This window comes from Camelus bactrianus, chromosome 14 (genome assembly GCF_048773025.1).
Source record: "Camelus bactrianus isolate YW-2024 breed Bactrian camel chromosome 14, ASM4877302v1, whole genome shotgun sequence".
Classification (NCBI taxonomy): Eukaryota; Metazoa; Chordata; class Mammalia; order Artiodactyla; family Camelidae; genus Camelus; species Camelus bactrianus.
In genome coordinates, this window is record NC_133552.1 from 10514414 (window position 1) to 10540451 (window position 26038).

The window sequence follows — 26038 nt, forward strand, 5'->3', positions numbered from 1 at the left end:
GGCTCCCTTTTCTGAAATCTTTTAAGATGTATGACTCTCTCTAAGCCAGTTACCCGATAGGGACTTTTATGATTGCCTGTCTCCTTGACAGTGATAGAAACTGCAATCCTATTCGACTCATCTGATGATTTGGCACAGGATTCAGAAAGGAAAGGAGAGAAATGCTAAAGGAGAGACGTCCGAGGCGAAGCTCGTCACAGGACGGGGCGATGCCCCCACGCGGCTCAGAGCTGGGCTTGCTTTGATGCATGGGGTCTCGTGGTTTGGAGTGGGGGCATCGTGGGACTCAAACGATGTAAGAGGGGAAGAAACTTGGAGGAAAGATGCTTTTGCCTGCAGGGAGAGGTCCCTGAGTCCCCAAAAGAAATTGTGTCCTCGAATCAACACAGACACAAAAGTTAAGGGCACCACAGCTGCCTTCCCCAGATGGGGCTCCCTGCGCAAACGCCTCCTCCTCCTCCAAGATTTTCCAACGCTGGCGAAGCTCCGCCCTCGCCAGAGCGGGGCTCTGGTCCTAGCCCTCAGCGCCCGCAGGAGCGGCGGCTGGGGGGCGGAGGGGAGTGGGCCCCGCCATTGGTTGTGAAGCCGGAGGGGCGGAGGGAAGGCTCCAGTTGAGCTCGCCGCTCGCCCGTGCGCCCGGCCGCGCGCCGCACCCGAGCGCCCCACATCCCCGCAGAAAGCTTCGCGGGCGCGGATCGCCAAGACCCGGGAGCCGGCGAGGAGCTCGGCGCAGCACCGTCCCACCCGAGCGCAGGAGCTGGCGGGGGAGATCCGCGCGTCCCGGCCCGCAGGTCAGTGAGGGGCTCCGGACGCCGCACGCAAGCGCAGGCAGGGGAGCGGGAAGCCGGGGACCCGCGGGGTGCCGAGCGCTGGAGGAGGGCTCGCCTTCTGCGAGGCGCGTCCTGACTCCTCGTCTGGGGCGGCTTCGGGTCCCGAGGCCCCGTTCTCAACTGACCCGCCTCGCAAACTCTCCCCGGCTCCCAGCGGTTTGGCTCCTTGCTCTGGACACCCCCGAATCTGGCTCCTTCATGCCAGTCACGTCCTTACGGCTGGCGAGTAGCCTGCGAAGCCTGGGTCTCCCTATTCCTGGGGTGGCTACATGGGGCTACAGTAGGACACAACGTCCTTGGTGCTGGGATGACCCGCTTCTGTCCCGAACACAGGGAGCCGCGGAGGTCTGCCCTCGTGTCTGCCGCTGCAAAGGCTGACCGATTCCTCAGTGCAAGTGCAGACAGGTCTACACTTTGCAGAGCGTGTTTCTAGGTGCATTATGGTTATTTCGCCTTTGTAGTGTGTGCGGTCATTCCTGTGTTTGGCGCCTACCTGGATTTCTAGGGTCATCCGTCCCTTCCCGGGAACTCGCCGCGCGCACACGGACTGCCCGCTTGGTACCTTACCTTGCTCGCATTGAGTCTTTCCCCCCGTCTTCGGCGGCTTCAAATCCAGGGAAGTTCTACCTGGCGCTGAATACGCTGGCGTTTCCCAGTGGTGGTTTCCCGAGTTCCCAGAAAACCTAGTAGGAAACCGCGCCAGCTACCTTTCCTTTTCTCTTTTCCCTGATCTGATGAGTCGCTGGAATCCTGTGTTTCCTTGCCGAGGTGCGTGGATCATGGGCAAATTGTTTGAGTTCTAACTGAGATGGGAAGTGTGATGTGCAGTCCTGCGGGGAGTCCTTCATTTACAGAAACATCTTGTTGAGTACCAGATCGGGTTAGCAGGCTGCACCTGCTCGCTTTCCACCGCCAGATGCCTGGGGCCCCGCTGGTCCTGGGTTTGTGTCAGACTCTAAAGACACGATCTGTTTCTTAATGTCCTTCATTTGCTCTGCCCGTTCAATTTCCTTCGGAAAATTTTCTGCTAAAATACTTGGGTGGTTCTTTGCGGGAGATAATGGTATCCGATGGCTCCAAGACGTCTCAAAGCCATCGCGTTTGGTTCAGTCCATACTACAGGTGCGAAGGGCGGGAAATGGGCAGCGATTACGTCCCGAGGGAACCACTCCCCAAGCTCTTTCTCCGCAGGTGCTTTTCACTTTAGATTTTCCATTGTCATACATTGCCTATCAATAGGAAAAGAGGCAAGATAAGCGACACTCTTAAGAGGTTTACTTCTTTTGAGGGTAGGGGGAGGTAATTAGGTTTATTTATTTACTTTAATGGAGGTACTGGGGATTGAACCTAGGACCTCCTGCATGCTAAGTATGCACTCTACCACTGAGCTATACCCTCCCCCAAGACCCCAAGAGGTTCACCTCTTAATGCAGTTTTGCAGCCCAATGCATCCTCAAAATAAAAAAAAAAAATTAATTACCTTCTAGTCTGAGTGTTTTAGTTTCTTTGTGATCTAGCTCCTAGACATGCTTAAATTTATTTTGTGACTAAAATGCTTTATTTTGTTAAGTATAAAGGCATCTTGCCCCCACTCTCATCACCCTCCCCCCACATGTACACTCTTTATAATCAGGACGTAGTTGATCCCTAATATAAATGGCTTTTTGAAGTATGTGCGAGACTGGTAACTGAGTTGTACTGACACCACCCCCACAGGGCATGTCCCAGTCACCTTCAAATGCTGGGCATTGTGGCAATGGGGAACCATTTGCCAATCTCAGAAGTATTCTGGGAATAGTGAGTTCCAGAAAATGGGTGGGGCATTCCATTTTTGTGTTTTGGGTTTGAGGCTTATTATTTATTTGGCTTATTTATTTACTATTTTTGATTCCTCCACATAAGGCAAAGTGCTTTGAAGAGCTCACCACACACGTTCATGGTTCTCACTAAAGAAGCCTCATGTAAGGTAAGATCTATTCTGTTCTCCCTGCTGTTGGTTAATTTAATTTAACAGATTTTACTGGATGTCTGTGATGTATAGAGAGAAGTAATGGTATGATGGTGTGTGGCAGCAAATCTATCAGAGGGTTTATTTACAGGTTTCCTGAGTTTTTCTTTTTCTTTTTTAATGAGGGTAGATGAAGGCTGGCAGAGCTGATTGATGAGAATGATTAATCATACTAATCATTAAGTAAACTTGGAGTCATACATTAGAATAAATGTATGAATGAAAGATTAACCCATCACAGGCAAAATTCTCTGATTTGGCCTCTATTCTAGATCAAGTCTCAGCCCGTTTGATAATATTCCTTCTTCCCTGGGCTTACTCTTCTCCCTGTGCTTGTATTTTAATATCCTTTTTGGTTTTTTTGTTTGTTTTCTGCTTTTTTAAAGAAAGTTTGTAGAATTTATATATTTCTATATTTAAACATATTTTTATATTTAATTAGTTATAAGAGAAAAGCAAAATTATGGCTGAATTTTTGTGTTTTACTCATTTGGGTTTTTTAAATAGTAATTTAAGAACCTGGAAAAAAAAGTCTTTGACATCAGGGGCCATTCAGTGAACTTCGTTAAATGAAACTAGAAGCCAAAAAGTAGTGAAACTAGAAGCCAAAAGGAGAATGCCATTTTCTTTAAATAGGTATGTATGGAGCACATTGCTTTTTTATATTACTACATTAACACAAAGCATCACAGACTTAACTTTTATAGACTATTTCATTACTGTTCAAAATGACAACTAAAAAATAATGCAGCCTTTAAGTTAGTTAAAGGAATTAGGGAACCCAACAGAAAGGAAGTTCAAATTAAGTGCCTGAGTGGCAGGATTCCTTTTCGCTAACAGATGTACCTAGAGAAATCCAACCAGGGGGTTAGATGCAGTAGTCCATGACACCACATGTGGACCTGCCTTTGATTCAGAACTGGGGACTCCATCTGTGCATCCACTGGCCTTTTCAGTTCCAGGGTAGCAGGCTACTGTGCCCCGTTCTGGGGCCTCACCACCTCTGACTCTGATTTGTGGCAGATATGTCCATGGGACAGAGTGTTCTGGGGTCTCAGTCTCACGACATACAACCCCTCCTGCAAGAGCTCCTTATGAACAGAATCCACACTCATGCTAACATTTGGAACCAAGAAATAGTCATTATTTAGCCTACACTAAGTTTTGATGATAACAACCACAAGAAAATGGAGATTCTGAGTAGTCAAGTAACCATATGCAATTTACCAGTATCTCTAAATGTGAAATGGCACAATCCAGCCAAAAGAGTGTCACTATTTCAAACCTCTGAATTTATATCAGGAACAGGATGGGCTGTCATTAATATTTCCTAAATTATCAACTATTAAGTTGTATTAGGATGGAAGATCAGTCAGTCCAGATCTACAATTTGTATTATCGGCTTGATCACTGTCGCTGATACTATTATAGACAATAGTGAACAGGTCTGGAAATTGTAAGCCTATAATAGTTCTTTTTAAAAGGGTAGCTTAGGAAGGTAACAGGCCCAAATACAGTTTTTGATGGGAATCAAAAAGATAGGTGGCTGTTAAGAACCTGTTTCAAACTCAGAAAGACAGGAAGATGACTTAAACCATGGTTAAAACATGAGAGAAGTTCATCTGGGAAACTTTTAACCTATAGATTTGCTCCCCAGAGGTAGCCAAGACATTAGCTTTCCCGATTCATCTGCCACAGTAGTCCGGTACTGATCAGAAGTGCCTGGCAATCTATCAACTGTTGCCAATTAAGCTGGTTTAGTTCTTACTCGCTTTCAATTTTCTTGTGCCCAGGATTATAGCAGAGGGATTTACTCTTCTCATTTCTTAAATAGAACATTCAGAACGTGCTGTAAAATGCAACTGTAACAGAAAGCACAGTCAAGTCCTATTGGGCAGGTTGACTTATTGCCCTCAAGCCTGAGAGACTTAAACTTTGAAATGAAGGGTACATATGAACCATTTCAAAGGCTTGTGTTAAGTATATATGTTACAAAAAAAAAAAAAAAAAAAAAAAGGAGGAGGAGGAGGAAGAGAAAGAGTTCTGGGCTTAAAAACCAGTTACATTTTCACTGCATAAGCTATAATTAAATTTTATTTCTATTTCTTAATGAAAATACCTGTATGTTTTTCTGATTAAAATTCAGTTCATGTTCTTTGAATCAAAACTCAGTACAGACATGCACAAAATAGAATATGAACATACCCAGAATATCACCCACTAACAAAAACATATGTTAACAGCATGGTGCATAACCTCCTATTTCCTTCAGTTTAGTGTAGTTTAATTTAGTTTGGCTTGGTTTGGTTTGGTTTTTGCATGCCTCTAAAATTGTGTATGCATGTGTAGTTTCAGTAGCCATACTAGTAGTTTTTTTTTTTTTTTTTTACAAAAATGGAATAATACTATGCACGGTTCTGCAGCTTACTTTTTGACTTTTCCATATATATCCAGCATCTTTCCATGTTAGAAAATATAACCCTCTTGATTACATCAGAATCCTCCATTTATTCAACCAATCTTTGACTCATGGACATCTTGGTAGCTCCAATGTTTCACTACAGAGCATATCTTTGTGCATGTGCCTTTTACATTTGTCTTGACTTTTTTCCCCATAGGGTAAATTCTCAGAATTTCTTATTTATATTATTAGCCTATAATGCCAAACACTTTTGGATAAAAAAGGAAGCACTCAATAATTTATCCAACAAGTAGTAAATATTCCCTACTGTGACCTGGGGTATCTTCTATATGCCTGACATATTTTTTGCACAAAAACCAATTTTTATTGTTCTTTAATATTCATAAAGTACACAAGTACATAATTTATGATTTGTGTGTTCAATTTGAACACACCTATGCAAATGGAACCCAGGTCAAAAAATAAAATATTTACCCAGTATCCTCCTTCGTGCCCCTCATATGCCTTGGCAACTAATTGATTAGTCCAAAGCTTCCTCATGAGAGAGTTCTTGGTGAGCTTGTTGACCTTGATTCTCATGAGTCAACTGCTAGATTATTGGCACTGTGCCTTTCAGACTGACAGTGGAATATTGATTGACGCTTCTCAGACCTTCAAAAAGACTCCTTGTCAACAAAGTTCGCCTAGTTCAATGGAATTAATTTCCAAGATCTATCATTCTGTCCTGTTATCACTTTATCATCCCTATCAGTTTTGGCCTCAGATTTGTCCACTGGACCCTGCTTGGCACACACTTGGGTTCACATGATGAATTAATTTCTGGATAACAAAAGAAATCGGTTAACTTGTTTTTCATATGGTTTGCCCTTGTTGGCCACCCAGCTCAGCTGAGTAGAGAGTGGATTTAGAGCTGGAAAGGAGTTGTGGGCCCCCGGTTTGTGGTTTCTGTCACCAGCTGTCTCCTGCCAGCCCATCAAAATTTACTTAACTTTTGGAGACTGCAGTTTCTTGATTTTTGAGGACTTCCAGCTCCTTGATTCTATGAAAAACATTTTCCTTTAATGTCGCTGTTGTTGTTTGTTTGTTTGTTCGTTTTTATAGAGGAAAGTTAATACTGAGAGAGACCATACGGAAAGAAGGAATAAGATACATAAGTGTTTTAAGTCAGTTCCACAAAGAAAGAGAAGAAAAACATGTGCTTCTGCTGTGCTGCCGTGTTTTCATTCTTTTCATTATGCTTCTAAGAAGCTGAGGTCTGTATCCGTTTCTCAGCACAATACTGCTGAGGAGATCACTGTCCCATCACCGTGGCTATGATAGCAATGAAGTGCTACTCTCAAAGGCAGGTGCACGCACCAGTGCCAGCCCTTGAATTGTTAACTACTCATTCACCACGACAGATGGAACTTGAGCCAGAATATAAATCAAATAAGGCACTAAATACACTTTTTACTTTAGATGACTTTTTTTGCAGTAAGACTTTCTTGATGAAGGAAGCCATGTTTTGCAAGCTCCTCTTCTCACAAGGACTCATGACCCATGTAGTCATGAGGGAGCCAAGTGGCTACTTTGAGGAGCATAGATCTCTAACATGGGGCTTTGTAGTTAAACTGAGAAAGTTATAAAAATGTAAACATTTTCTGTGCTGATTTTCTATTGAAACTGGGGTTTTTTTTTTTTTAATCCTTGAGACAGAGCACCATGGCATATGATGTTCTTGAGTGCAGTAAATGATCACACCCTTCCCTGCAATGATCCGAAAGTGGGTATTGTCCTTGACCCTTTTTATCTCCACAGACAAGCACAGGGACAAGCGCTGTGATTATAAGGGATTTGATAATTTTCAAAGGATGGGATTACCATAAAGTTTAACTTAATACTTTAAATTAAAACCATGCATCTTGTTTCCACATCCAGTCAGGTCCTCCCTGACTCACCAGGGTAAACTCTCTTTTGATTTTTATTGTGCTCTTCAGAATACATCTGTTACCACTGCTTGGCTATGTTCAGGGTGATGTATTTCAACATTAATGGCAGATTCCTCTGTCCTTTCCTCAACTATCCCAGTGGAAACGCAACTAAATAAAACCTTTGTTGAATATTGTTGAGAGACACAATTGCTTGGTAAAAGTATGGTTGGAGTTTGCTCTGGAGCCTGAACCATTAACTTTATTGCCATAACGTTTTATATTGCCATAATATTTTATAAACATATTTATAAATTGAGAGAGTGCTCATTATTTTTCTTTCCTATTGAATAATTACCTTTTGACTAATCAGTATGATTCTTATACCAGATCATTGATTCATTCATTCAGTAAATATTATCAGGCATCTAAAAATAGAAAAAGTAGGGACTACCTCTCCAAGAAGCTTCCAGTTTCTTCACTCCTTTATCCTTTCATTCCTGCAACCATCCAACAAATACTTCTTGAGCATCTTTATACCAGACATTGGGTTTATGGATAGAAAGATTAGTCCTCTATTCTAACAGTCCACAGTCCAGCAAAGCAGACTAACAGGTTAAAAAATATAATAAGTATAATAAAATGTGAGAAATTCTGGTGTAAAAAAGTATAGCAAGTACCCTGAGAATGCACTGGAAGGAGCCAGAAATTTGCATAGACAAACCAGGTGGGGATTTATATTATAAATGAATAACTCAGTGAGACAGAGGAGGGAAGGTTTGAGTAGCATCTTGAAGAATGAACAAATTGGATTTAGGCTGGAGTTAGGGAGAAGACACGCAAATATAAGGATTAAACATAAGGATTTTTTTTTTAGACTCTGGGCAGTCTAAAACAGCTTGATATGCCTGGAACACCATTCTTAGAGACAATGAGAAAAACGAGATGGGAAAAGTAGCATGTGGCCATAGAGTAAGGGACATATAATATAAGACAGATAACATAAAAAAAGGTTCTTTTTAGATTTTTTTTCTCAAAATGGTCACTATAAAAATTACATGTGTATTTGACTCATGGACATAATATTTTCTCACCTTCCTGTACATTACTAGGTACAAGAATAGTTAACAAGTGGTTGTTGAGTGAATAATTGAATACATCAAAGAATACAATTTTTCTTAGCCAAAGGATATACCACTGTCCCATTAAGTGCATAATGAGTTGGTTTTGCCCACTGAGGATCCTGAGTTAGTCTTAATATCTTTATCATCTCTCCCCTGTTCTCTCTTGAAACCATTTGTGTGTGTTTAAGTGACAGCCGGTCAGGACTGTCCTTCTACAGTACCATCTCATCACGCTCCAGCTTGTCAGGGAATGTCTTCATGGCTATACCAGCAGCTAAGTCTCATCCCTTTAAACCTCACTCTTGTATGAAATTAAAGCGAACCAAAAACACTCTTTACAACCTCCTTTCTCACCAATGCCAAAAGAGAGTCTTAATGCCATACATAACAATTCATGCAGCTCTCAGTCATTGAGAATTTGACTCCTTCAGAGTCAGTTTCTTGAATACCCATCGTAACCTCTGCCATAATAGCATAGTGAGATCTTACTTCAGTCAGTAGAAGGTAGATTATGCTGCAATAAAAAATAAGGCAGTATTCTCAGTGGCTTAAAACAATAGAATTGATTTATTGTTCACACTAAGTGTTAATAGAGCCAGCAAGGGGTGAAGGCGCTCACGGTGGTCACCCAGGAACCCAGACTAACGGAAGCTGGCCAGTACTCACAGTTATTGCAGAAGAAGGGAGGAGTGTAGTAAATCTCACACCGAGTCTTACGTTTACTACCCCGAAGTGGCATATGTCACTTTTCTCAAATTTATTAGCTGAAGCAAGTCACATGGCCACCCTAATTTCAGAGTGGGTGGAAACACGCAATCCTACCACGTGCCTGGACAGAGGGAAGAATGGCAGAAGCACATGAACATCACTAAGGACCACAGGTCTCAAATTTATTCCTCTTTTACCTTCATCCTCCCTGGAGAGAAGAAATGTAATGAACGTAACATTTGGAGACATAGGGATACAGATTTCAATTCCAGTCCTGCCTCTAAGTGGCTGGGTGACCTTAGGCAAGCTTTTAAATTCTCTGGTCCTTAATTTTCTCGTATGTTAAAGAAAGGTGGGGGAATAATATTAACTACAGTAAAGAGCTGTGGAGATTAAAGAAAACACACATGCACCGTGCACATGCGCCCACACACACAGCTAGTACATCCTTCTATTTAATAAATACTGGCTGCTATCGTTCATCTTGTTGTTGTTGTTTTCCAAACTAGTTTGCCTGGACATTGCTTCTCCTACACAAGCATCCCGGGTCTACCTTCCCCTGCCTATCACGTGCTGAAGACCTGTTCCCATTCCACGATGACTTGAGGATACTCCCACCATCCCCTCCCCTCACCCCCACCAGCTCTTCTGGCATGATGCTCCCTACATCCCAGTGCACACCGCTGAAATAAAAGAGAACTAAGACTAGATGTAAGAGCAGTGAGTGATGTATGAATGTGTGTCTCTGACCAAGGCTATTCCTACAACTAAACAAAAACACAGAACATACGGCCTTAAAGGGCAAGATGAAGAGCTCAGCCTCAATACAGGACAAAGCCAAAGTCAGTTCAATCTTGTATAAAAGATACTTATGATTTCCTTGCGTAAAACCATATTTATTTACATTTTTTAAAAGAATGTATGACTTTTTTATATAGATCATCAGTGCAGTTGTCTGTTTACTACAAATAATTCCCAATTACTTTTCAGATTTACCTCCTTGCATTTTAAAGTTGAAATACATTCTGGGCGAATTGAAGCCTACACTTGTTTATTGCTTCCATATTGTCTTTGACAGATTCTGGTCCTAAGTTGTTATTGCAAATGACAACAAGCTGCTGAGGATGTGATTTCCTCCCACATTGACAGCCCACCATATCATTTGTTCCATGTTACAAGGAACATGTAGACATTCTCTTTGTTAGACCAGACCTTTGAGTTCATTGTGCTGCCAGACACAGAGAGACGGTATAATGAATGAGAGAATATTAAGGCAAGCTCTGCTGCTCAGTCCACACAAAGGATTAGCAGGACCACGAGAAGTCCCACATAGGGACAGGCTTTCCTGATGAAGATCACAGTGTCCTCTTTTCTGTCTCCTGCCCTCCCTGGTCAACCTGGAAATCCTGGTAGAAGAGTAATTTCAGAGCCGTGAAGGAGAACTTTGTCTCCTTGTTGGGCTGATGTTTTATGTAACCTCTGCCTAAAATCTGACTAGTCTGGTACTCATCAACTTAGGGTACCTACCCAGAGCCTCAGTCATGTGACTGGCGAAAAGCATTGTTAATATCAGTGCTCCCTATTTTTTTCATTTGCAGCTGCATTTTGCAATGACTGGATTCATTTTTAAATTGTTTATTGGCTCCTATTCCAAAAGATACTGACTCCAGACTGAAGAAGAGTTCATGTGGTTGGGTTTAGCCTCTTGCCACACTAGAGGACTCACCCAACCCAGGGTGATCAGGGAGGTGGTTGCTAGTTTAAGAGTTGTAAGGAGTATGAGTTCTTTGATCTGCTGAACATGGTGTTTGAAGACTGCTTGACGCCTGCTGCCTAAATCACTTGTGCTGAGTTTATCTGCTGCTTCTGTTTCCTGCAGTCCCTCTATGGAGCCTGGACCTCACTGGCTATTGGGGAGTTTCAGTGAGTGTTCCAAGAGTCCACCTACTCATTAGTCCTCATTAGAAAACTACTCTGTCTCGGACCTTGAGGGTGTTATGCTAAGTGAAATAAGTCAGACAAGAAAGACAAATACCACATGGTCTCACTCGTATGTGGAATCTAAAAACAAAAACAAAAACAAAAATCAAGCTCATAGATAGACTGGTGGAGGAGTGGGGGGTGGGAATGGGTGAAGTGGGTAAAAGTAGTCAAAAGGTACAACTTTCCAGTTATAAAATAAGTAAGTCATGGGGATATAATGTATAGTATGGTGACTAGAGTTATTAATACTGCACTGTATATTTGAAGTTGCTAAGAGAGTAGATCTTAAAAGTTCTCATCCTAAGGAAAAAAAACTGTCACTATGGATGGTAGCAGACGTTGACTCATTGTGGTGATCATTTTGCAATATACAAATATCAAATCACTACGTTGTACACCCCAAACTAATACACCATTAGATGTCCGTTATATCTCTACTTGTAAAAAAAAAAAAAAAAAAAAAAAGACAAAACTATTCTCTCTTGGCTCAAGATGCCTCCAAAGCCCCTCCCTTTGACTGGGTATTTAACCTGCAGGAAAGATACCCTTGGCTGCCTCTGAAGATGACTGATGATATATGATGAACAAAACTGGATTCCATGATCCTGGAGGCCCAGACTGAGACTGAGTGAATGGTTGGCAGAGTGAAGTCATGAATAAGGCTGGCTGGCCAGTCACCTTTCCCGGTCTTCAGGCAGCATCTCCCACCACCATGGATCCAATTCCCTTGGGCAAATTCAGCTTCCTCTAACTCATTCTCTGATGCTTCACCTCCAGTACCTGTGCATTTGTGGGCATCATGAGCTGCTGGTAACAGCAAATATTTGAACCTCTCCAATGCCCACTGAAGAATCAGCTTAATCATTGTATTTCTTGAGAAGCTTCTAACATTTTTGACTTACTGCATATTACGCCAAGCATATTTTCTTAATATCCTTGGGGATAAATCATTTTTCCCCAACTTGTATGTTGAAAAACTCTAATCCTACTGAAAAGTTGTAAGAATAATAACAGTGGACCCCTATATATCCTTTAACTAGACTAATTAGTTAACTAACACATTTGCTGTATCATTTTTTCTTTCCATATGTGTATATGCACTTACTATTTTTTTAATTTTAGCTGAACCATTTGAGGGTTAGTTGCTGATACTGTGACACTTTATATAGAGCTACATATTTGAACATGCATTTCCTGATAACAAGAACATTCTCCTTTATTACACTTAGGAAATTTAATATTGACATACTGTGATTATCCAACGTACAGTCTATGTCCAAATTTCCCCAGTTGTCCTCATCATGTCCTTTATAACAAAGATGTTTTTCCTTTTAATTGGTCCAAGGATCTTGCACTGAATTAGAGGATAAATCTTGAAATCTGCATCCTACTTTTTCTTCTGTGAGTGTTCAGCTGACTACTAAATAATGTAATATAGCTAAAACTGGATGTATCCAAAACTTAGCCTGCCTAAGCTGCCAATTGCTAAGCATTATTCTTTTTAAATACCCATTTCACTGTGGAAAGCATCATCATACTGTCAGCCATAGAGGACTGGAAGAATGAGAGAACTTATTTAGCAAAATTCATGTGTACGTATTATGTGAAGCACTGGGCTAATATCCCAAAGGGATGGGCAATTTACACACTATGTAATCAACTAAAGTACTATTTGTGGTTGTATTATGAGGGACGATGGTTCATTAACTCAAGTAAATGCTGTGCCTTGGGTAAAAATGTCATCGTGTAGAAGACTCCATGAGCTTGAGTCCCTGTTGGGAAATGCAAGACTTAAAACACTTATACATATTTGTCATATTCCAATCCATTTTTAAGGAGTAGGCTATAAAGCATCTTAGTTTAAACAAATATAAGTACATGTCAATAGAGAGAGAGATATAGCAGCCTGTTTAACTGATTTGCTAATACGAAAGTTCTTTCAAACAACCTTTGTCATCACTTGTTTTTTTCCAAGTTGTTCCTGTACATGTGATTTTATAGACAGAGAATGGTTTTTAGTTTTTGGTCTATTCTTAAGTTCAAAATTAGAGAAGTGGATACATTAAATAATTTATGTTCCTCTCTTCCATATGCCTCGATTATCAAGATATTTTAAGTGGAAATTAAGTTTGGGGTTTAAGGTATAGAGTAAATGAAATATTTACTATATTTCCATTCCTGTAAGTTGAAAGTTTACAAGACAAATGAAAATTTACAAGATAATGTACACAAAACAACAATAGAACATTAACAGAAAGATACACAAACAAAATGGTTTTCACTGAACACATGAGCCTGGATGCCTATGGAAGATGGAGGGAAATGGAGTGAAGACTGGAGAGAAGAAGGAATCAGTGATGACAATAAGCCACAAACAGAGGAATATATATATTTAAAAAGGGAGATGATAGTAGAAACAAGAAAAGAAAGAGTGGCATTGGTTGGGAGTGGTACAATCTCACATTTCCCTCTTATTATACCACTTGACAATTGTGGCCTTTGGCCGCCCACTTCTGAGGAATCTGCTTAAATTAAGGGTGGACTTCATCAAATGCTTACAGAAAACCCTAATTTCCAAGCTCTTCTCCGTTTCCTTAGAGCACTTTTAGAGACGCCCAAAGGCCCCTGGAGCCTGAGAGGATAGACTGGGGATACCTTGTGGTCTACCTGCAAAGGTTTAAACAAAACAAAACAAAAAAGATTTACGACAATCACAAAATTAAGTTTACAAGAATAATCTTTCCAAATATCATGATCCATAAGGAGACTGTTATGAGCATTTCCTGATTGGACAAAAAATATATTTGATACACATTATTTTAACTGTACGGAAAGACTGAGAGACAATGGAAAGGAGGAAACACCACTCTCTGACTGGAGCATGGCTGACTGAGAATTTTCAAAAACTTATCTAGTCTTATTAAAAATAAGCAAGTTTTTGGTATAAAAATGCTAAATTTAACCAATTCTAGCTGCTCCAAGAATTAAAAAATGTTTTTCTTAATACTCTTTAAAATATTGGAAATGATCAGAGCTGAGTGGAGGGAGAAGATTGAACCTGAAAGTCCTCATTAAAAAAGCTGTAACATCTTCAAAGGCCAATTTTGCTTCTTACCATCTTTCTTTGCACTGATTCATTTCAACGTTGCCTGTGATCTTCAAGTCATTTGTTCTCTGGCTGTTTGCTTTTTCTTTACATCAAGTGTTTTGCAAATGACCTCTTTTCCTGCTGCCTACAAGTCAAGTGACTTTCATTGTTCTGCTACTTCTTAACCAGTCCATGTGTCCTTCAACCTTTAAGTTGCCAATTTTCTCACTCTGATTTAATTGTGTTAACCAAGATGGGTCCAGTCTTCCCAAAGTGCAGGGAAGAGCCCACCTTGGTCTTTTCTAAACATCATAAAAGAATCATGAAAATGCTATGCCTAGAACTGGCTTTATATTTGATCTTTTGATCCAGGAAAGTATTCACTTAAACTCTCTTTTTCTAAGGGAGTGTCATTTTAAAATAATTATCCTTATTAAGGCAGTGATTTGGACATAAGGTCTTATCAAGAAATACAAATATAGCAAAAATTTATTAAGAATAATAGTTCAATTTCCCCAGGAAAACAGTGCTATATAAATGGAAGGGAACTCATATCTATAATTACTTTTGAGGCTACACAAGATAGAGGGTCAAAACAGTTATGTTCACATCCCATCTTGAAATACTTTATTTTTTTTAACTTCACTCAATCTACACTGTTTTGTATATAAAGAAAGGTATACTCTGAATTTTCTGTGAATTATACCTTATGTGCATAACTAATTTTTACAGAATTAGGACAAAATAATTAGTCTAACATAAAAGTCTTCTGAATATAATTTAATTATTTTGCTGAGGAGATATTTTTCTGAGCCTGAGGCTAATCCAGAGAGATAGAAGTCATCACCAAGGTAAAGAGAGATTAAGAGATTGGACTGAATCCAAAGCCACCTAATGACCTACCCTAGAAATTGATTTTTAAAATAAATCATAGTTTCCAAGCTGTTACTTTGACATATCTTTAATTTTCACCAAAGTACTATGAAAAAGTCTGATTATATTTTCTGATCATTCTTTTGAACCAAAAATAAAGAGGACTGTACGTTTTAATTTTTTTTTTTTTTTTTGGCTTACATTATCCAGTCCAGACCATGAATTCCAGTGCATTATTCAGAATCTTTATCTCTCAACATTTCTTTTCATAAGCTGGTCCTCTGACTCCAGGAGTTGATAGCAGATAGACTGAAGTTTTTTTTCCTTCTTGGTTTTTTTGTGGGGGAGGGTGGGGGGCTGGATACAGGGAATCCTAATGCGATTCTACTCATTTTCACTCAAAATTCTTCTCCCAAAATGCTGTATTAAGTAGGAGCAGTTCTCAAATAGGCAAATATATGGAAGGGCTTGATCAGCTTTGAATATGATTAGTAGTACGATAATAAACTTTATTTGCATTATTGCAAGCCCAGGGGTCAGTGTTTGCCCTTGACTGCAAGTGAAGATTTACATTTAGAGAAGAGTATAGTGTTGGCACCGACCTTCTCTCACTTAGCATGACCTAAAAGGCCATTCAGCAAAGAGAAAGCATTAGGAGAAAAGATCATCATGCAAATTGAAAAGGAATGGCTCAAGGTCTTGTATAAAGCATGCTGTTTTCTAAGTAGAACTGAAAACAGCCTTGCTCAGCGGTGATAAGTTCCCTTCCAGATTCTGGAAGCGGTCTGTGTGTTCTGCAGAGAAAGTGATCCAGTGTCTCATCTAAAACTGTTCATTACATTATAATATCACATTTTACATCTGTAGACTGGAAAAAGCCTTTTGTCATGTCATGTTCATACTTTATCGAATCATTGCTAGTGCTTTGGGAGGACCACCCCTGGAGAATGACACAGCAGCCCTTGATAACGTGAGATGTTGGTAGAGCCAGGGCCACTGTTTAAATACTGTCTGCACGGGAACAAAGCAGCCTGTCCCAGTTTCCCACAACAACAACAAAAAACCTTTCAAAGTTGTTATTCACATAGAAATGTATTTAAGTAAAGGTCAGAAACTCAGAGATTGCTGTGCCAGATTTGAAGCTGACTCAGGTTTGTACATCACTGTATCCTGGATGTCAAGGCCAGGACAGAGGCTCCGCCCACAGGCTGGCCGCTGGGGGTCTAACAAGGCTTCTGTGAAAGAACTGAGAGAGGAGAGCCTTGAGTCAGCTCTTCTTCCTTTTACCAAGTATGGAGGTTCACGCCAGAGAGTATGCTTTGTTCTTCCAGAACTTTACAGTCCTCATCATCCCACGGGAAGGAAGGCTTCCATCCTTTCAGAGGAGTCACAGAGGCAGGCGGTGACTGCCTTTTGTAGATTTCTTCCCCGCACGGTTCTTTATTCCCAGAGTAACGTGGAAGCAGAGAACTGCTCCTCCTGCCACCTCCGGCCCAGGTCTGCCTGGTCTGTGCTGTCCCTCCAGCTGCCCACCCCCCGGGGCTCACGGTGAGATGACACGTCCTCCCTTCCTCATGTCAGGAGGTGACTGCCTTTTGTAGATTTCTTCCCCGCATGGTTCTTTATTCCCAGAGACAAAGGGAAAGCTGGAGGACCATGAACCAAAACATTTTGATAGATTTTCATTTATAATATTGGGATCTCACTGTCTCATTTTCCTTTCTCAAAAATCACTTTCTGAGAATAGCTCAGGAAAAAAAAAAAGCATCACATGGCTTTGGTTGACACCTGAAATGAGAGTCTGCTGTCACTGCCCCAAGATGGGTCAAGGCTATGCATTTAAGACGAAGTCGCTTCCTTCTCTTCTTGAGACCTAATCTGTCCGGGAGAAACAGCCCGAGAAGCAGTATCTTGAAACACACTTGTTCGATTTGGTTTCCACAGCGCCACCCTTGACCTCATTCACACCGTCAGGGTGCCTAAACACACACAGTTTGGGGCATCCTCAGCATTATACATAGACTGTCAAAACATTCCCCAGAGAGAAAGAAGGTTTACCAATTTTTAAAACTCCAGTAAGAAAATGAGGATTAATGTCAGCACATTAAAATCATTTCTAACAGTGCATACACTCTATTGTTTCAAAGCAGAACAGTGAAATGAAATTTGTGTATCTGTTGTTTTAAATTAAGAAGTATTCTGGAAATAATATTAAATCTTAAATATTGTGGGGAGAATGTTTAAAGAAGATATTTCATTGTGAAATGTCAAATAATGATATAAGGTCTCATTTGTTCATTTCTACCATCTTCCAAGGCCACTTGGAAGATCAGATGCTTTCCCCAAATCTTCTTAGCCTCATTTGCCATTAACTGTTCTATAGACATTTGAGGCTCACAGTGAGCTTTTGTCAGAAAGGTGACCTTCTGGATGTGAAACATACTCTTGGAATATTTACACTGTAAAGAGATGCCTTTGTTCTAGCAAAGGGTATGGTGGCTGATTATGCGCTCTGCCACTGAATTGCTGATACTCCAGTGACACTGCCTGTGCCTTCAGCACCGCCCCTCCCAGAAAATGATACAGATCTGGATAGCAAGAGTAGTTTTAGAAAAAATCAGCCAATTCCAACTGAGTCTATGACCACCTGCACATGTCAGAACTATTGGACTAGCAGAGACATGGAAGTTCCTCTGGTCTTTCTAGGCATCGAGAAAGAACTATCAACTGATCCTTTCATTGGATGGCCTTTTATCATTTTCTAAGTATGATTTTGGAAGTGGTATCACATCCTAACTCAGGACCTCATGGAGAGGTAGGAAAGGTGAATATCACTGGAAAAAGGCAAAAACTGAAGAATCAAGACTGAACTGTGGGCCTGTCCGATGTAAGCAGCAGGCAGGAACTAATTACCCACATCTCGTCACTTTTCTCTTCCTACCACAGTTGAGGAAACTAAGAACACCACGCAGGCATGGGTTCTAGTCCATTCTCTGTCTCTGATTAGCTGCGAACCCTGAGTCAATCACAGCGTCTTTGCAGCTCAGTTTCCTCATCTGCAAAATGGGAAGAATACTTCCTGCTCTGCCTCCCCTACAAATTAATTTGTGTGAGAAACACACAAATGCACAGAACCTACCTTCTTGCCCATGTCAGAAAAAGAAGAGGTGAAATCCTCACTACCAAACGACAGGAAAGCCGAGACCAGATGGCATAAAGGGTAAGGCTGGGCAGAGCCTAAAGTCCTGGCTTACCTTCTAATTAGACACAATCCTTCTGTCAAATCAATCAGCTTCTTTGTTCTGTTTCCGCACCTCGATTGAGGAAGTCCTACTGCAACATCTTGAACATTTTCTTCAGTTCAGTCCATGAGATTCTTTCCTAGTTTTCTTTCCTGTAGACCATGCTGCCTCTGAGATGCTGCAATTTTCCCTACAGATGAACGGCTAGGACAGTTCCAAGCTCCAAAAGGCCAGGTGTTGCCAAATCAGTGTAACACACTTGCGGTCCCACTGTGATTCTTGCTCTCTTTTTTTTCAGGCTCGTTGGGAGCCTGTAGCAGCCTCATGTAATTAAAGTCACCAGGCAAGACATAATGAGGAGGAGGAGTCAAATTATTTTAGGAAGCACTGAGACACTTGCCTGTGGCTTCCTCTGAGGAGCCACTAAGATCATTAACCTGCTTGAATGCCGACCGGGGCAGCCCTCTCAGGAGTGTCCCCTCCTTCCCAGGGATCATTAGTGCCACTCAGCCCCAGCTGCAGCGGCCAGTGTCAGCCCCTCAAGGACTCAGCCGCTTAATGAGATTTGGAGAATGGAAGGGAAAGGCAAGTTTTCAAGGTAAAGCGAGGGGCAGAGGTTAGGGAAAAGGGAAGCCAGGGCAGAGTGGATGTTTTCGCATCAGCATTTCACTAACATCTGACACCAGGAAATTTGGAAATTTACCACAAAATGATCTAATGCTGTAAAGAGCTAGGAAAAACATCTTTTCTGTAATTCAGAAAAGAGAGTCATTCATTGGGAGGGATCATTCTCCCTCAGGCTGCTTCCCTTGCCCCTGCACACGCTAGGCAGAAACCGGCTGTGACTTCTCCAGTCAGGGATGAGAGGGTGTCTGAGACACACAGCGCCCATGCTTGGAGCCTGGAGAATCAAGCTCTGTCCCAGGGCTACCTGCCTATCTCAGTCCACTTTGTTTCTGGTCCTCCTCGCAGGGACCACATCAGGAGGGAGACCATGGCCAAGAGCGTCTGCACCCATTCATACACACACACACACACACACACACACACACACACACACACACACTCCACACTAATTATGGCCCAATCTTTACAATTCACAATTGATCCCTATATAACACAGTGAGGGGATGGGGCAGGTGCTGTGCCATTTTCCAGATGAGAAAAATGAACCTCAGAAAATGTAGGCAATTTGCCCAACTTCCCAAAGATACAGGAGAATTCAGGCCTCAAACTTAAGTCTCTTGACAGCAAACCGAGTACTCTTTCTGCCACTCAGAGGAAATCCAACCTTTATTCTTCTAAATTAATCTAAAGGTTTTTTTTTTTTTTAAATACAGTGCCTAAAATATGCAGAACAAAGTACATAGGTGGATCTAAAGGAAAAGAAATCTGTAGAAATGCCTCCTGATCTCAAGGAGATATATTTTTACAAACAAATCAGCAAATTACGAAAAGCAAACTTCCATGGGCAGTATTTCTCCAAAGTGTGCTAGAAGGAAACACTGGTCTGGAATTGTGCTAGTGGGCTGGAGAGTGCGTGCAATTCATTTTCCGGAGGAGGAAGGTTTGGAGCTAAATTTCTGGGTCCTATTCTCAGAGCATCCACTTGAAGCATCTGTTGAAATCTCAGCAGATGGAACACATCAGAAATGTATTTTCCTTTTTATTTTATCTTTGGTATCTTGGAGAAACCTGACACCTAGGCTACAGTGGAGATCAAATAAAAGTTCATTTTTATATCATCACTTGTAATATAAAGACAGAAATGTTACTTGTTCCCGGGGAAGTTATTTCCTTCTTTTCCCTCCTTGGTGAGTTTTACACTTAAGCCTTCCTGAAATGAAAACTAGAAATGAGAGTTAAATGTGATTTTTTTCTGAATAATGCACTCAGTTGCTGTGGCTTTTTGGTTTCTGTTTTTGCAGTGTCATTGGACAACTGATACCCTGCTACCTTTGTTTGAAAACTGAGAGTTTTTCTTGTGCTGATTTAACTGCCTGCAATTTTTGCTGATGCTCTTGTGACAAAAGGAATGCTGATTCTGTCCTTTTTAACCCCTGTGTGAAACTGACCTAATAGACTGTGCATTCTCTGACCTCTAAAGATGTCTGAACCGGACTCTTCATCTGCATTCTCGGGAAATGTGGAGAATGGAACTTTCCTTGAGCTTTTTCCCACATCCCTGTCCACATCGGTGGACCCGTCCTCAGGCCATCTGTCAAATGTCTACATCTATGTGTCCATATTCCTCAGCCTTTTAGCCTTCCTGCTTCTGCTTTTAATCATTGCCCTCCAGAGGCTCAAAAATATCATCTCCTCCAGTTCCTCCTACCCAGAGTATCCAAGCGATGCGGGAAGCTCTTTCACCAACTTGGAAGTCTGCAGCATTTCCTCGCAAAGGTCCACTTTTTCAAACCTTTCGTCCTGAAGAAAATGGAGAAGTCCTTCAGTCCTGGAGCTACTTAAGTCTTCCCTGGGGGGAGTGTTGCACGAAGCAGGTGCCTCATGAGAGAAATGCCCGTTTTGTCCTTTTCCATCAATCAGACCTGTTTCTCCCTCTCCTTCACCCTTGGTATCTTTTTCTGCTCACGATGCTTTTTATTTGGGAATGTAGGAGTCGATGCTGACAGAAATGCATGCAAGGTGCAGAATTTCACATAATCCACTGGGCGAAACTCGAGCTGGCTTCCTCTGGGTGGATCAGGCCAGCCTAGTGGACACCTGAGGCAGAACTCACCTGGGGCGACCGTGCAGTGGATGCTGGATCTGGACTCTGCACGTTGTTTCTCTTCCGAAACTGTGAAATCCACTGAGCCAGCAGAAACTGGCAAAATTAAGACTGAGCTATGTAGAAGATATTTTCAGTATTTAAAGGATAAAGTAGAAACACCAAACTTAAAAAAAAAAGAGTCCATTTAGATTTCATGTATAATATCTCTAAAACTGGTTAGCCAAAGTATGCTGTTTTATTTCATTTCACTGTAACAAGTGAAAATCACATTTATTGATGAATTAAGTCATATTTGGAAAAGTTCTAGAAGACTTTAACTTTTAATGGCAAGATGAATATGTGTTACAATGCAGTCTGTCATGTATTTCTGCCTCTTGAGGGTTTTTTTCCTATTTATGTTACAATCATAACACCCCTACATTTGTGGAATTCTTTGTGATAATTGCTGTTGCTATTACTAAGAAAGGCACCAGAAGAGAGACCAGGAAGTTTATTTTATATCTATAATTTCCATCAGCAGGAATCACACATATGGAAAATAATCATTTAGTCATATTTTATACAGAGTAATAATGCCTAGCAGTCGTGTAAGTATGCTCCTTTTCTCAGTTTCCTAGTCTTTATCAGTTTGGTGCAGAATTGTATTAAGCTTTCAAAATGTCAGGTGTTTGTTCAGTCACATTAGGTTGCAAAACTTAGAAGACTCAATTGCTAATATCCGTGTTACTATATACTCCATGGACGTTATGTGTCTCTGATAACGTGTCTCACTGTTATGTGTTAACACAATATACTACATTAGGATTCCAGGATGTGGATTTGTGTTTAAAAACTGTAGACACTAAAGTTGGGTAGCTGCTGGGAGCTGAGTGATCCTGGACACTACCAGACTGTGGTCAGCCAAGCACATCTGAACTTGGGGGCTTTGTCCAGAAAATGAGGCATACACGTGAGCACAGACGTGGAATAAGGGGCGGGGGATCAAGCCATCCCTAAAAAACAAACAGGGCAAACAAACTATAGCTTCTTAAGAGTAAGAATTTCAATTTGATCTTTAAAATAAATGGTCCACAGCATAAACACTGAACATATTCAGCCCACAAAGCCCACTGTCTCATGCTCCTGTCTTCCCATGACAACCGGATCCTTCTTGTCCAAAACATTTACTCATCTTAAGTGGTGGGGCTTCAACCCACCTTTGGTTTGGTGGCGTGGCATCTCCATCCAGTAACTGAATGGGATAAAGAATCTACCACTTTAACAGGTCATTCTTTTCCTTCTAAAATACTGGTAGAGATGCGTTTGGGCAGTGAGGATCAGAAGGTTTCTTTCTTTTTTTTTTTTTATCCATAAGCCTCACTTAAATCAGACCACATTGAAAGATTTATATATCAAAATTCTCCCCAGACACCCAAAGACCTGCAACAGGGCTGATGCCCTAAAATGTATAATTAGTGAAAATTTTGCTTCTGCTGTCATTTTAAAACACAGCAGTGTGTTAGAGTGTTATTATGTAGTATAAATGCTGGACTAGAAAAATGCTGCTATTTTAGACCATTATCAGCATTGTGTGTGTGTGTGTGTGTGTGTATACACAACACATTCTCAGAATATATAGTATATATATTCACACATCCCAGTTGTGTGAAGGCTGCACAGGAGTACAGAGGCATCTATATTATCACTTTTGCTCTTTGATTAATCTTGTGCTATTTTGGTTACCAAGGAAGAAAGGATATGGATGAAGTGATTTTTAAAAATAAAGGAGCAAATGTACCACACAACAGGCTAATCTGAGTATGATCTGTTCTAAGGGGTAACTTTATACTCTTTCCCCCTGGAAGAGATCTAAAGACTTCTGAAAGTTAAACTGTTTTGTGTTTCTTTTTAATCTGTCGGCACATGCCCTCCCCTTCCCTGCTCCCCCATCACAGTGGGTCCCGCTCCCCAGGTTAAGTAGAGTGGTTGGGAGCAACATTCAAAGACGTAAAATAGGATTTGTCATTACCAGCTTGTCAAGATAACAGATTGGACAACTTGAATCTGTGTTAAGAAGTTCAGAAAGGTGGGAAGACTGGTTTATAAATAAAGGAATCAAGCCCACTGAAAGCCTGGCTCTTCTCTTATTGTTCTCAGTGAGGTGGTCCACAAGCTTCCCTCCTAGAAACGCTTTTTCATCACTTCCTCTCTGAAGCAGAGTAACTCATGAGCCAGCGTCCCAAATGTCTGCCTCTCCCCACCCTGAAGGGTCCCCTCCCTCTGGGGCAGTGAGTCCCATGCTTCCCTGACCAGAAGAATCACCTGGATGCTTAGAAAACATTCAGGTTCCCAAGGAGTAGAGCCTTTAGCAAGGACCTTGGGTGATGCTCGTGGCCAGTGGGACACACTGTGGCAGAGGAAGGGTCCCATTTATTGCTCGAGCAAATTTATGGAGGATGGGGCGGTGGGGAGTGGTCTTACCTCTGGACCACTGCCTCCGTAACTGCTGTTTCTGCAAGCTACCTGTCCCCTCTGCGCACACACAGCTCACAGCCTTGCCCACCAGAACCCCTCACTTACTCTGGGCTTTGAACCCCAGGCCACCCTCACACTGGGTTCTGTGAAGGGGACGTGAGGAAAGTCTCCTCCCTTCCTTCTTCCCCATCACCCCTCTTTCACACACTGGGTTAGAAGATTAGGGGGTCACCAATGAGATTTATAAAATGAGAGAAAACGTTTTACATGGTATCCTAACTAGGCGATTCCCACAATCCAAAGGAAAACATTAGCCCAAGAATGATCATTGAGTGAAAGTGAAACAGTCACAAAGAAAAATGCAAGTTTCTAGACTTTCTGCCTGAAATTTGCCTTTCCCCACTGAAGAGGCTCCCACTTCAAACCAATGCCTGGTCCCGTGTTCCTTAGGAAGTCCTCTGGGATCCGATCCATCCTACTTGGTACAACACACAGAACCCAAGTTTCAGGAGTGCATTTCGTAGAGCCCGAGTCACTCAGGACAGAACGGGGTGCACGTGGAGGGCGTGGAGGGGGGGTTCTGCGGTGGGGAGGGGGCGAGGCTGAAGCAGAAAGGCCAAGGGAAGCTCTGGGGCCCCAGGCCCGCCCCTCTCAGTGTCTCCCCCTGTGAGAGGTCACTGTGCCGCTCTTTCTTCCTGGTCACCAGAGGGCAGCTCCCACTGGTGTGTGAGTGCACACACACACACACACACACACACACACACACACACTCACAAGCATACACTCTCCTTCACACACACGAATCTCTCAAGAGCAAACAACAGTTCTCTGTGTTCAAAGTCCACACGTCCGCTTCCACGGCCCGCTGACCGCAGTGTAAGCCTGCCCTGGAGGGGAGCACAGCACACACATTTTCCCTTGCTCATTCTTCAACTTCAAACCCTAAACACCTAAAACACCTATATTCCATCAGAGACAATTCCTAGTCATACTCTTTTAATACAACAGAGCTCACGACCCCGGTAGTCACTTCACATCTGACTATTCAGAGACTTCATCAAACCATTGCAAGTACTGGCTGCTTTTCTTTGTCTTCGATCTGATCTACTCCAGGGAGGGTGTGTGCCACCCTGAACGCCATAGGGAGACACTGTTATCATTGGGCATTTATTAAATAAACAAGTAAGTCCACTGTCACCAGGCACAGCAAACAGATCAGTTTCTGCCTAATCTAGTGAAGATACAAAAACAAATGAACAAACAATATGTATAATTACACTCCCAATTAGCACTACAAATGAAAGAGTGAAGTGATAGGCAAGAAGGGAAACTACTTAAGATATGGTGGCCAGGGAGGGCCTTTTTGATGAGGCCATATGTAAGAATTGGGAAGAATAGTTTCTCAAAGTCAGTAGCATGTACAAAGGCCCTGTGGCAGGAAAGGTCTCAGCTCGAATGAGCAGAAAAGTCAGAGTGCTACGGCGCAGAGCATGAAGCTGGAGTGGCAGTGGGCAGGGGCAGACTGTACAGGGCCTGGTAGGTTATAGAAAGGATTTGAATTTTATTCGGAGCACAGGGGGGATCCATTGAAGAATTCTAAACAGAGAAGTTAAATAACTGAATTTATGCTTAAGAAAGATTACTCTAGCTTCTTTGTGGAACACAGACCAGAGATGGCCAAAAAGTTCTATTCAGATCCACCCTGGGTGGGATATGGGAGTGGGTGGAGACTTGTTCTCCCGGCTACAAATATCTGTTCATCTTCTAGCCATGGAAACGGTCTTAGCTCAGAATGAGTGTTACCACACACCTCCCCTCCTCCTCCACTGCTTTCACCACACACTCACCTCTCTCCCTCCCTCTCCCCACCACACACACACACACACACCCTTTCTCAGATTCCCCTCCCCACTTCTCTTCTCTTGTCCCCATTTAGCCCTTGTATAAAGTCTTTCAATCATTTTCAGTCCACGTAACTCTTTCTCCAGTATTTTTAACGTGAAGTGTGACTAATGTTCCAATAAAACTCTAATACTGCAGTAAAGTTGACACGCTTAAAATGCTGCTCCTTTTAAAATTCTATTCCTGAAAAAGCTGTCCTTCTTTATCTGCTATCTGGTTTATTCCTTATGATGCCAGCCTCTTGTGAATAGTTGACATTTTTGGACAGTTTATCCTCACCTTTCTGCCTGTCCTTTTAACTCACTCTACGTGCCACAGAACACAGTGTGTAGATTCAGACAGAGGCTGGTCCAAATCCTAAAGCCCTAAATATTACCTCTGTGTACTTGGCCACCTCTCTGAGCCTCCAAGATCTTAACAACATAAAAAGAATAGTCACTTCCATAGGGGTTGTAAAAATTAAGTAGAACTGGTATGTAAACCATCTAACACTGCACTGCCTGATGATGCGTGGTGAGTAATATTGTCTCTGCAAATATCAAACAAACATGTAGAACTTTTGGCTCCTGAAGGTTCAAATGTTCCCACTTTTTCCTGCCTATCTACTCTTCCTACCTTCATGAATTTAATTCCTCTTCCATTCTTCTTTCTTCCACACCCCAAACTTAACCTCTCATTTCTTTGCCCTTCCTGTCCCACTGTCTTCTTGCTTTCCTTGCTCCCTCTCTAAGCTCCCACAGCCTCAACAAAGACACACAAGGGG

At 41.8% G+C, this 26038-nt stretch overlaps 1 protein-coding gene across 1 annotated transcript; it reads left to right on the forward strand.

Annotated features, from left to right (window-relative positions):
* The first annotated feature begins 529 nt into the window (after positions 1–529).
* SERTM1 (serine rich and transmembrane domain containing 1) lies at positions 530–23016 on the forward strand. The gene is made up of 3 exons (XM_010951497.3): positions 530–791; positions 2733–2796; positions 20114–23016. The coding sequence occupies exon 3, from the start codon at positions 20293–20295 to the stop codon at positions 20614–20616; it is 324 nt and encodes a 107-aa protein (XP_010949799.1). The 5' UTR covers positions 530–791; positions 2733–2796; positions 20114–20292; the 3' UTR covers positions 20617–23016.
* Positions 23017–26038: the final 3022 nt, after the last annotated feature.